A 12663-nucleotide genomic window follows, 5' to 3' on the forward strand; every position below is an offset into this window, starting at 1 on the left:
ATAAAAGGTATTTACAATACCGATCGACAAAAAAAAAGTTTATGGAAATCGGATGACCGACTCGTGAGTTAGACCCCTTGGTGTGGAACAGGCACAGTGCGGCAAGCAGTTTTTGCTTGTAGGTCGGCCACATTTGAACATATTTCGTCTGTTTTAGCTTTATTAGATAGGTATTGACCGTACCAATCAGGGAAATTTTTTTTTATGAAATTATGTTCTCCGGAGCGTGAGCTAGGTCTCTTGGAGTGAGCTCTTATCTGGCTACTCGGCCTTACAGTGAACGTGGTGTATTTTGACAATATCTCGAGTAAATTTTGACCGAATTTCATGAATTTTTTTTTTGTTTGAAAGGTATTAACGAATGTAAAGCGTCGGTACTATTTCCGGTCTCCTAACAAAATGGCTGCCGGCGGCGGCCATATTGGATTTTAGTAAAACGATATAAAGTGGGAAAAATGATACTTAGAGTGTTTCTGTTAACATGGAAATAATTTGTTATGTGTGTGGGGTTTCAGGGATTCCATATACGGACATCTATATATACCTATATACAGCTATATTGAGCTATATACAGGCATATAGAGCTATATAATAGCATATATTTATCTGTGAAATGTTTATTTATAGGAAAATATAGGTAAATATAGCGGTATATAGCTGTTTAAATAGGAATTTATGAAATTTGTCTTCGTACGGGGCTGTCTATATTGCCTTCGGCAATTTAATTGTATATGATAACAAGGCAAAGAGTGGATAATGTAAGTGATTTTAAAGGGAGAATAGTTTTTCAGCAGAGAAGAAAATGAAGTAAGAGAAATGAAGAGTTTCACATTAAAGGCTTTTGATACGAATAGGTGTTTCGTACGGGTCGGCGTTAGCTATGTTTTTGACTATCTTTCAGAGAAAAAAAAATTTTTGAAATCGGATTTGATTTACTCAAGATTTCGACGTGACAGACAGACGGACAGACGGCCCAAATTTTTATTGCGGATTCGTCATCTATGAACATAGGCAAACACTTTGCCCTTACCGTCTGCTTCTAATTCCATCAATTACACACGGCATCGTAATCCTATAAGCCCCTTCGTACTTCGTACGGGGCTAAAAACGGTTGGATTTTCGTGCAAACATGTCAGAAATATTTCTTTAAAAAAAAATGATTTGTACGATGTGCCGTGCGATGGCGTTGCGCTTTCCGCATTTACATAAGCAATGTGGAGGTCAGGATGTTGGGAAGAAAATGAGAAACAAACGCGGCATTTCCTGTAACTAAACGTTTATTCAGTTGACTTTTTTTACATTTATTTCTCTCTCTCTCTTCCTTTTCCTTCATTTAGTTGATTAAGCACTGCAGCTGTGTAATATAGTATAATTTATATAGAGTGAACGATTGAAATGTCTTTTCTTACTTCCTCGCTTAATTTTGACTGATTTGCTGTTACCTTACTACGTTTGGTGGCTTAGTAACACAAATGTATAAAGTTGAACAAATTGACACAGGTGTGAATGAGAAATTGAGCATTTTACTGTAATGATGGTCATCCTCTGGAAAATCTAAAGCTACGCAGTCAAACAAGACTATCACATAACAAGTTCGTTAGAAACCACGACAGAGTAAAGTTAAGGTTTAGATTACTCTGCCGTGTTAGAAACCAATTTTATTGAATCATTGAATTCAATCATCCAATCATCCAACTTTGAGTCTGGGGGTCCAGAGAGTAAATTTCCCTAATAAGTTCGTCAAACCCAATGTCTATCGCTCCGCGTCCACTTTCAACTGAAACAGTAGCACAGACATTGCGTTTGATCCGATCGCAATTCACGATCTGGACCTACATCACAGATTGATTTCTTGACATGATCTTGAAGATCAAAAATTGGGCCGAGCTTTGAGCCATTTTGGAAAATATTTTTCAGCGCCCGCACAGCTGTCATTTTATTAAAGTAACTTATCTCGACCGTCACCGTTCCATCACACTCCACTGAATGGAAATGAAATTAAGTTTGCGCGTGACGCAACCAGGAAATGAAACACTAAAATTAGTCACGTGACGCAACTGTGCCATATCCATTGAATGCGGAGTGTGGTGCAAGGTGAATGTCGAGGTTAACGGATGCAAAGGTGCTCTGATTTGAGTTTATACGTTGGGTATGTCAGTGGAATCGATTAGATGGGGGGAAGGGAATAAATTTGTCAATGCGGGGCAGGTGATTGGTTGCACGTTTTACAGCAAAATGCTTTCGGTTAAAGTTGAGGGGAACAGTCAAAATATTATTTTCGATTCGATAACCCGGCCGTTGCACAATCATTTCGACGAGATGGAAACTAGGACAGTACCAACCAGGACAGAAACAGCAAGGCCACCCATAAAAATAGCTTTGACACAAATTGTTCGTCTTCGAGTTGGGCCGTGCCACTGACTGCTGAAACAAAGAAAGAGAAAACATTTTTATCTGCCGTCATTCCGCCAACGGGCATGAACACAATCCGAACACTTACACGGCGCTCGTGGTTCGCCGATGTTGAATGTTTGTGTGAAAAAGCCGAACGGAAATGCACCAATGCCGAACGACATGCTGAAACTGGAATCGCCGAAACCGAATCCCTGAAAGCCGGGCTGTGGTTCCGGTTCGACACGTTGACCGGCTGGTCGTGGCGGAACTTTCGTTCGCGGATCTTGTTGATTCGTACTGCCGCGTCCGTACAATGGAATGACCTTCTCTTTGCTTATTGCCGCTTTGCACACGGGACACAACTGTCGGGTCGGACGCGTCTCCAACCATTGATGCAGGCATGGCCAGCAAAACAAATGGCCGCACAAACTGACAACGGCATCTTTGGCCGTGTCCAAGCATATGTTGCACTCAAATATTGAGTCGTCCTTTTTGTCGTCTCCGTCGGTTTTGCTCTTTTCACTCGGTTCAGACTCTGTGGAGGTGGTAGGACTAGGCTCTGTTTCCATGGTTGCCGTAACGCTGCTTGGATTCAATGGCGATGTGGAAGTTGAAGGTGACGCCATTGTTAACTGTAATTGAAAGCAATTGTAATTCAGAGAAGGTTTACGTGAAACGGATCAATGGAGGGGATGTTGGGCCAGAACTTTGCTTTCAGTATATTTACGGGAATCAATTGCTAACGTTGATTTCATCGTTCAGTGGACGGTATTCATTCCTTGCAATTTCAATATGAGGAAGAGAGATCTCCCTGTATTGAGGATGGATACCCTGTGCTGTAGACAATTTTATCTTTCACGGGACGATATTATCCGAAAGAATTTTTCTTGTTATGCGAAACATACTCATCCACTTCTACCTACTATCCCAACAAAAATCTCTTCGAGAAAAGTGTGACGCAGTCTTTGAAGTAAAAATTCTAAAATGAATGATATCGCTAGAGTTGACGCTTTCAGCTTCGTTACGCAAAAATTTAATTTTACACCAAATTTTAGTTCAAACAAGCTGGCTTATTTGACGATAATCAAAAATTTGGCGAAATTTGAAAATTTGACGAAATTCGAAAATTTGACGAAAATCGAAAATTTAACGAAATTCGAAAATTTGACGAAATTCGAAATTTGACGAAATTCGAAAATCTGACGAAAATCGAAAATTTGACGAAATTCGAAAATTTGACGAAAATCGAAAATTTGACGAAAATCGAAAATTCGAGTTCTGTCTTCAAATGAGACTATTGCGGAAGCGACACCAGAGACGAAAGCGAAGTTGAATTCTAAACACCCTCATGATGAGGAAGTAGACGCTGAGTTTTCTAACGCGGTTAAGCTTAAGTTTACCCAAGTTGAAGAAGTAATTGAAGCGATTAGGGACTTTCCATTGAGTTCTTCTAGTGGACTTGATGGATTGCGTCCTCGCCATCTAAAGGATTTGACTTCGTTTACTTGCGGCGAGTCAGCCAAAAAGTTATTGAAAGCAATAGCTTCTTTTTCAGATTTGGCTAAATCTGGTAAGATATGCGAGGATGTTCTTTCGATTTTTTATGGAGCTTCTTTATTAGCTTTTGATAAGAAGAAGGTAGATGTTAGACCGATCGCTGTAGGTATTACTTGGAGACGTGTATCAGGGAAAATAGTTTGTTATCACATCAGAGATGAATTAGCGAAAGTTTTAGCTCCAATCCAGATAGGTTTTGGGGTGAAAGGGGGCGCTGAAGCTCTTATCCATGCGGTTAGGTGTTTCGCTACAGCGGAACACGAAAGAGCTATGGCTATAATCAAGTTTGATTTTAAGAATGCTTTCAACATGTTATTTAGGAAATTGCTTTTGTCTGAAGTAGAAGAGATCTGTCCAGAGATGTCTCCAATGGTAAGACAAGCTTATAGTCGTTATTCCAATTTGATCTACGACGAGGAGATCTTTCTGTCGAGTAGAGGCGTGCAGCAAGGCGATCCTTTAGGTCCACCTGCTTTTTGCATAGGGATAATGAAGATGACTCATTCTTTAGTTTCGAAGTTAAATGGTTGGTATCTCGATGACGGGACAATAGGTGACGAACTAGAAGCTCTCTTGTCAGATATTAGAAGAATATTAGACTTTTGTGAGCATTCAGGGATGGAGTTGAACGCCGAAAAGTGCGAGGTATTTTTCGTGAATGCAGACGAGGAAGAAAGGATGTATAGTGAGATATCAAGTCTTTTACCAGGCATTCGTAAAGTTGACAAAACTAATTTCGAATTGCTTGGTACTCCTGTTTTCGAGGAAGGCGTCATTGGAATGTTTTCGACTAAGGTTGAAAGCGTCGAGCTGTTGTCCAAGCGTTTGCAGCTTTTGGACGTTCATCCTGCTCTGTGTATTTTTAAGAGTTCTCTTTCAGCTCCTAGGTTCAATTATCTGTTGCGTACATGCAAGTCATTCTTAGTACCAGAGGTATTAGACAGAGTAGACGAATCGTTTCGCGCTACTCTTGAAGTTATTACGAACACGAAACTCGGAGATGTTTCCTGGAATCAGGCATCTCTCCCTCTTTCTTTCGGTGGTCTTGGAATTAGGAAATCCTCAGAGTTGGCCTATCCTGCATACTTGTCGTCTATCCATCAGTCTTCGAAATTGTCGGATGAGATCCTAAGCAGGTTTGGTTTGAAAGTGTTGAACGATAACGTTTTGTCGGTCTTACGAAGTCTTCCTTCGGAATACTCTTTGTTAGGTGAAAAAGATAAGAGTATTCAAAAGAAATGGGACTTAATAGGTGTGCGAAAGGTTTTTGACGGGTTATTGGCTTCCAGTTCTCCAGTGGATCGTGCTAGGTTGCTTGCATCATCAACAAAAGAATCTTCAAAGTGGTTGCAAGTAGTACCTTCAAGTAATCTGGGGCTACTTTTAGACAATAATGCGGCAAGAATAGCCGTAGCACTTAGGTTGGGCTGCAAAATATGTGAAGAACACCGTTGTGTTTGTGGGAAACTAGTCGACGAATATGGTCGTCATGGGCTGTCTTGTAAGAATAGTAAGGGATGGGTTCCGGGTCACGATGATATCAACAATATATTCTCACATGCTTTTTCTTCAGCCGGTATCCCTAATGTTTTACAACCGCCAGGAATTTCGAGAGACGATGGAAGAAGGCCAGACGGAATGACGTTAATACCGTGGAGTAGAGGAAAATCACTGATATGGGACGTGACCATAATTATATTTTTTTCGGAGTTTTAGTGCGGGAGAGGACGCTTTCTCCGACAATAAAAAAAAAAAAAAATTGACGAAGAAAGTAATTCTCTGTCTGCCACCATTCAAGAAAAATCTCCAAAACCCCAATTGACCCACCCATTTCCAAATTTCGACATTTTTCACATATACCGTTCTGTTCTACTCGTAAAACTCTGAGACTTTGCCGAAGAAAGTAACTCTCTATCTGCCACCATTCAAGAAATACCTCTAAAAACATAATTGACCCACCCATTTCCAACTTTCGACATTTTTAACATATGCCCCTCTATTCTACTCGTAAAACTCTGAGACTTTGCCGAAGAAAGTAACTCTCTATCTGCCACCATTCAAGAAATACCTCTAAAAACATAATTGACCCACCCATTTCCAACTTTCGACATTTTTAACATATGCCCCTCTATTCTACTCGTAAAACTCTGAGACTTTGCCGAAGAAAGTAACTCTCTATCTCTCATAATCGCAAAAATATTAGTCCTTTCATCCTACGCTCGAGTAGCTCAAAATTTGGTCACTCTAATCACTCTAGCTCAAACGAATCTGCCCCGATTTTTTTAATTATTTTTTTGTTCGAATAACTTTCATTTGATGGGTCGCACGCCTCTGTAGGTTTCAATACAGCTAAGCTACAGCCGAAAACGCGTTCCCGACCCTCGAAAACCACACTCAGAAACCACTTCTAGGCCAATAAAACAAAATTCTGGTTTTTCCTTTTCATTTTTATGCCCACCCTGAGGTTCCTGCAAAATTTCATGGAGATTGGCTGACTAGTTTCCGAGATCGACCGTCGATAGATAGACAGATAGACAGATAGAAACATACAGAGTAAGTTGAAAGATTTTGATTGTTTGGAAAACGTTAATTTGGTGCATTTTCTATCAAAATGACCAACTTCAAAACGATGTATCTCCGGCAATTTTAAAGTTACATAGTCGAGTGATAGCTCGTTTTGCTCGTATTTGAAGCGCGAATAAGATAGAATAGGATTTGTGGTGATACAGGCCAAAGGAAAGAAATTCTCGCGTATATATATAGTTACCGCGTCTCAAAAAAAATTCTTCGTTCTTTTTTTGGAAGTTAGACTGCGCTTGAGACTGCGTCAAGTCCTCCGCTATCGCTCCGGACATGATATACACCGACAGCTCACACGCATATATACACGCAACACATCGAGTATCATTATTACAGTAAAAATGACCTCGACAAGTGCAAAAACAAAAAAAATGATTCGATCGTAGGTAGAGCGAAGCGTATACAAAATAAACACGGAACAAAACACCTTTTTCGCAGTAAATATAGAACGCAAGTCATAATTGCTGATAACAACCACTCACACACTGTGGTAATGAGAGTCTACAGAACGTAAACACGTAAAACGAAAACACGTTACCAGTCCAGCTGGAAGTTCTTTGAACTGGGTATGGATGGAGCGAAAGGTCCAACTAGACCAACAAACCCACTTGGTCCAATCGAGCGAAATAGAAGAGCGATGTGAACGTCTAACATATCGGAAGAAAAATGCGGGTCACGGTCACAATCATATGATTTATCCGATTATACGTTTTTCGTTCATTATATCAATCGGATATAACAATAAGAGTCACCTCAAAAGGTGTTGTTTCAGCGAAGAAATTACCATTTTGAAATGCGAAGGCTTCCATACGGTCACACGGTCACTAATATATCGGCGAACCAATGGGCAGACGACACATCAATTAGAATTTCAAATTTTGTTAATTTCAACACATCAAAATGTTGTATTTCATTCGCAATATTGACTTTGAGGAACATTTCAGGTATAATTTACATGCAATTAGCTCCTTGTCTTACCTTTATTAAGGATATTCTAAAATATTGGGTTGTAAATGCAATAACACTGTCGCTGGCACAGTTTCAATTTGACAGCAATTTATATGAAAATTTTCGTAAAAATTTGATTAAGACGAGAGAATAATTATTTTTCACAAATGACGACTTTTTGTTTAACGAATGACATCTAAAATGTCATCATCGACGAAGTGTTTTTCGTTTAGCGCGACATCTATCGGTATTCTCCTCTACAGCTGTTGATTTTTATGTCGATTTTCAGATGTCAGTGCGGTTCAAACACAAAATAGAGAAATATTGTAGGGTGGGTAGTCTTTTAACTTTGATTTTTTTCGGAACGCCTGATACTAGGTTGTTCGCCGAATTGTCCAGAGATTGCAAAGATTACAAAGAATGGTTTCTCTTGCACGAGTGAGGTGAAACCATTATTGACAGGCGTTACGAGCGCAATAATGTAGCTTTAAAATTGCACTAACTTGTTGCAGATTGAGATCTTCATTCCGACTGGGTAGCTCTTTCACTTTTTCCGAATATTGACTTTTCATACAAAAGTTGCAGCTGACTTATAGATCACCTTCTAGATACGGTACTTTCAGACGTAACCTCACTTAAGCTTCGTTAAATGTTTCGTTCATTCATTCATTCATTTGTATGAGTTTTTTTTAACGCGGATGGTATTTCTTGACGTGGACGGCCTTGAAGATAATATATAGTCCATTTTATGACCATTTATGACAAACATTATACTTTTGGCCTACTATAAACCGTTATGTTCAGAGCGAGAGGTCCGAATACCCGAGGGGTGGCTAATCAATTACTAATTCCTTTCAATTCCTTTTATTACTTCAATTACCGGATTAACACCTATACTTCCCACCTATACGCCCTTCAATTCCTATAATTCCAATTAATTTCTACGAATTTTCCAAATAATTCCACGATATTTTCCGTTATTATTCAATTCCATTGCGACATTTTTTTTGTAGGAAATAGTTGGTGACTCACTATAAATATAGTTGTCAAATAGAGACTAACGTCAAAGTTAAAGGAGCGTTTTGTAATGAACAGATTATTTTGAAACGCTTTGAGCGTTTTGAAAGAAGAATGGTCAGACTATACGAAAATAAAATTTGGAACAGCTATGCTACAGCTTCCGCTTCCCGGATACTCCGGTAAATAATTGTAATTGATGGAAATACAAGAAATTGATGGAGTTATAAGAAATTGACAGGAATCGACTGGGAATACGTAAAATTGATAGAATTAAAAGAATTGACCGGAACTGACTATAAATACGTTAGGGAATTGAAAGTAAATTAGACTAAAATACAGGTAAGTATGATGATCGGAAAAAAGTTCCATTTCCGGGTGCTTTTTTCCGATCATCATACTTATTCTTATTTACTTTCAATTCCTTACAATTTAACGTATTTCCAGTCAATTCCGGTCAATTCCTTATAATTCCATCAATTCCTCGTATTTCCATTAATTACAATTATTTACCGGATACTCCGGCAATTCCTTTAAGGGTGTGTAAATTACCCTAGTCGGTTACCCCTCGCGAATACCAGTTAATTATAACTTTCCATTGCGTACTTGTCATTGCTTATTTTCATTTGTATTTTTGACATGTCCCACAGTCGATGTATGAGTTAAAACATACAATAAAAACAATTCTAAGCGGTAGCTCGTATCACTAAGCCTCCAAATTTGACACTTGTCAATTCAGTGTTCATGCTAGTAGCAGAGCTGTGCATGTCCCCAAGTCAAGTTAAAATAACTGTACAAAAATTGACATATGGCTAAAATCACGAATAAGTGGGAATTGACGAATATACACACGAATTTGGTGTATATATTTATACTTTTACCTTGGTGAATGGTTTCGGACTTCTTCGTATCTATTCCTTAAATAACAAAAAAATAAATCACGAAAATCAACTGATTTTTCAGTGATATTTAACTCACACCGTTTTTTTCTACTTCGGATTTTTGAAACACTGGTGGCGCAGGCCTTTCTTACAAAATCTGTTCTAGTGCTAGGTTCAGTGCTATGATTAAAACGTATGATTGTGGATTTTGCTGACGAGAGTACGTTAGATAATACGCTCGGTATTTTCAAATAAAGCGAAAATTCTTATCGAAATGTTTTGTTTGAACAACTGGCGCTTTTGCTGTTTTTCCACTAAAATTTTAAATGGATTAGTGGTTAAGATGTTCAAGCTGATGGGGCTATAGTAATTTGAACCTTGAACAACATTTGAACAGCTTTACAAACAACGCACGAAAGTTTGCACAAAATTTTTGTCAAAGTGGATATGGTGCAATATAATGAGTTGGAATTGGACCAGTTGGAGCTTTTTTTTTCAATAATCCAGTGTCTTACGTCAGTTTGATTTGAATATTTTGAACATAACAAGCAAATATTGATTTGGAACAACGCACTACAAGCATGAGTGGTACTCTAAATAGGTTACTGAAACGGGACAGTGTACCGAACAAATTTTGACACTGCAAAAAAATCTGTAAACATTTTTCATACAACATAGTACAATATTTGGCAGCTGTCACACGAAGCACTTTTGCTTGATGTGCGTTGTTTGAAAATAAAATGAAGGTAGCATGTCCCTGTAGCAAAAGGTTGCTCAAAAATACACAATCTCACTGTTAAATTAAGAATGAAGTTGCCAGATTTTGGCGGCTGGTAGGAATCTTGAACCGGAGTGATTAAATGTCACTTTGTGAGTTATTGTGAGTCACGCCTCCTGGCCGGATCGACATTCCTCTTTACATTATTATTTTTTTGTTTGGATTGAATTATTGTGTAAGTGAGTTAATGTTTCTAATCTAATCTAATCTAATCTAATTAAAATCTCTTCGAGAAAAGTGTGACGCAGTCTTTGAAATACAATTTCTAAAATGAATGATATCGCTAGAGTTGACGCTTTCAGCTTTCAGCTACGCAAAAATTAAATTTTACACCCAATTAGTTCAAACAAGCTGGCTTAGGTTTTCTCATCATCTGCCAAATAATTTTTACAAAAAAAAATTTAGACTGGAAACAACCAAAATTTTACCAAAAAAATCTGCGTCGCAAAGTGACAGATGTTCAGGAACAGAGCAAGAAAATTTATCTGCCACATGCGACGCAGATTTTTTTGGTAAAATTTTGGTTGTTTCCAGTCAAATTTTTTTTGTACAAATTATTTGGCAGATGATGAGAAAACCTAAGCCAGCTTGTTTGAACTAATTGGGTGTAAAATTTAATTTTTGCGTAACGAAGCTGAAAGCGTCAACTCTAGCGATATCATTCATTTAAGAAATTGTACTTCAAAGACTGCGTCACACTTTTCTCGAAGAGATTTTTGTTGGGATATCAGTCGTTTTAGAAGTGTAGTCAACACTGCTTTTTATAACAGTTTATAACAGTTTTTATAACAGAAATTTGACGAAATTCGAAAATTTGACGAAATTTGACGAAATTCGAAAATTTGACGAAATTTGACGAAATTCGAAAATTTGATGAAATTCGAAAATTTGACGAAATTCGAAAATTTGACGAAATTCGAAAATTTGACTAAATTTGAAAATTTGACGAAATTCGAAAATTTGACGAAATTTGACAAAATTCGAAAATTTGACGAAATTCGAAAATTTGACGAAATTCGAAAATTTGACGAAATTGGAAAATTTGACGAAATTTGAAAATTTGACGAAATTCGAAAATTTGACGAAATTTGAAATTTGCCTAAATAAGAAAATTTGATGAAATTCGAAAATTTGACGAAATTTGACGAAATTCGAAAATTTGACGAAATTTGACGAAATTCGAAAATTTGATGAAATTCAAAAATTTGACGAAATTCGAAAATTTGACGAAATTCGAAAATTTGACTAAATTTGAAAATTTGACGAAATTCGAAAATTTGACGAAATTCGAAAATTTGACGAAATTTGACAAAATTCGAAAATTTGACGAAATTCGAAAATTTGACGAAATTCGAAAATTTGGCGAAATTGGAAAATTTGACGAAATTTGAAAATTTGACGAAATTCGAAAATTTGACGAAATTTGAAATTTGCCTAAATAAGAAAATTTGATGAAATTAGAAAATTTGATGAAATTAGAAAATTTGACGAAATTCGAAAATTTGACGAAATTTGAAAATTTGACGAAGTTCGAAAATTTGACGAAATTCGAAAATTTGACGAAATTCGAAAATTTGACGAAATTTGACGAAATTAGAAAATTTGACGAAATTCGAAAATTTGACGAAATTTGAAAATTTGACGAAATTCGAAAATTTGACGAAATTTGAAAATTTGACAAAATTTGAAAATTTGACAAAATTCGAAAATTTGACGAAATTCGAAAATTTGACGAAATTTGACGAAATTCGAAAATTTGACGAAATTTGAAAATTTGACGAAATTTGAAAAAATTTGACGAAATTAGAAAATTTGACGAAAATCTAAAATTTGACGAAATTTGACGAAAATCTAAAATTTGACGAAATTTGAAAATTTGACAAAATTTGAAAATTTGACGAAATTTGACGAAATTCAAAAATTTGACGAAATTTGAAAATTTGACGAAATTTGAAAAAATTTGACGAAATTAGAAAATTTGACGAAATTCGAAAATTTGACGAAATTTGAAAATTTGACAAAATTCGAAAATTTGACGAAATTCGAAAATTTGACGAAATTTGACGAAATTCGAAAATTTGACGAAATTTGAAAATTTGAAAATTTGACGAAGAAAGTAATTCTCTATCTGCCACCATTCAAGTTATATCTCTAAAACCCTAATTGACCCACCCATTTCCAACTTTCGACATTTTTCACATATGCCCCTCTGTTCTACTCGTAAAACTCTGAGACTTTGCCGAAGAAAGTAATTCTCTATCTCTCATAACCCAAAAAAATATTAGTCCTTTCATCCTACGCTCGAGTAGCTCAAAATTTGGTCACTCTAATCACTCTAGCTCAAACGAATCTGCCCCGATTTTTTTAATTATTTTTTTGTTCGAATCGTGTTACGAATACCTTTCATTCGCACGCCTCTGTAGGTATCAATACAGCTAAGCTACAGCCGAAAACGCGTTCCCGACCCTCGAAAACCACACTCAGAAACCACTTCCAGGCCAATAAAAC

The 12663-nt window shown here is 36.9% G+C and overlaps 1 protein-coding gene across 2 annotated transcripts; it reads right to left on the reverse strand.

Moving 5' to 3' along the window:
* Window positions 1-2245: 2245 nt before the first annotated feature.
* On the reverse strand, window positions 2246-7677 carry LOC119083724 (E3 ubiquitin-protein ligase RNF185-like). 2 transcript variants are annotated; one of them, XM_037193521.1, is made up of 3 exons: window positions 7510-7677; window positions 2501-3026; window positions 2246-2424 (listed from the first exon to the last, which is right to left on the reverse strand). In XM_037193521.1, exons 2-3 carry the CDS (start codon window positions 3018-3020, stop codon window positions 2327-2329), a joined length of 618 nt encoding a protein of 205 aa, XP_037049416.1. In that variant the 5' UTR covers window positions 3021-3026; window positions 7510-7677; the 3' UTR covers window positions 2246-2326. The 2 variants fall into 2 exon arrangements, with proteins under 2 accessions (XP_037049416.1, XP_037049417.1); XM_037193522.1 differs by having other exon boundaries at window positions 2246-2421; window positions 7510-7676.
* Between the last annotated feature and the right edge of the window lie 4986 nt (window positions 7678-12663).

This window comes from Bradysia coprophila, unplaced genomic scaffold (assembly GCF_014529535.1).
Source record: "Bradysia coprophila strain Holo2 unplaced genomic scaffold, BU_Bcop_v1 contig_70, whole genome shotgun sequence".
NCBI lineage: Eukaryota > Metazoa > Arthropoda > Insecta > Diptera > Sciaridae > Bradysia > Bradysia coprophila.

Excerpts from the sequence above, each read along its gene's own strand:
- LOC119083724 (XM_037193521.1), bottom strand. The coding sequence starts at position 3,020 with ATGGCGTCACCTTCAACTTCCACATCGCCATTGAATCCAAGCAGCGTT. Across the intron at positions 2,425-2,500 it reads CGGCGAACCACGAGCGCCGT|CAGTCAGTGGCACGGCCCAA; the intron begins GTAAGTGTTCGG and ends TCTTTGTTTCAG.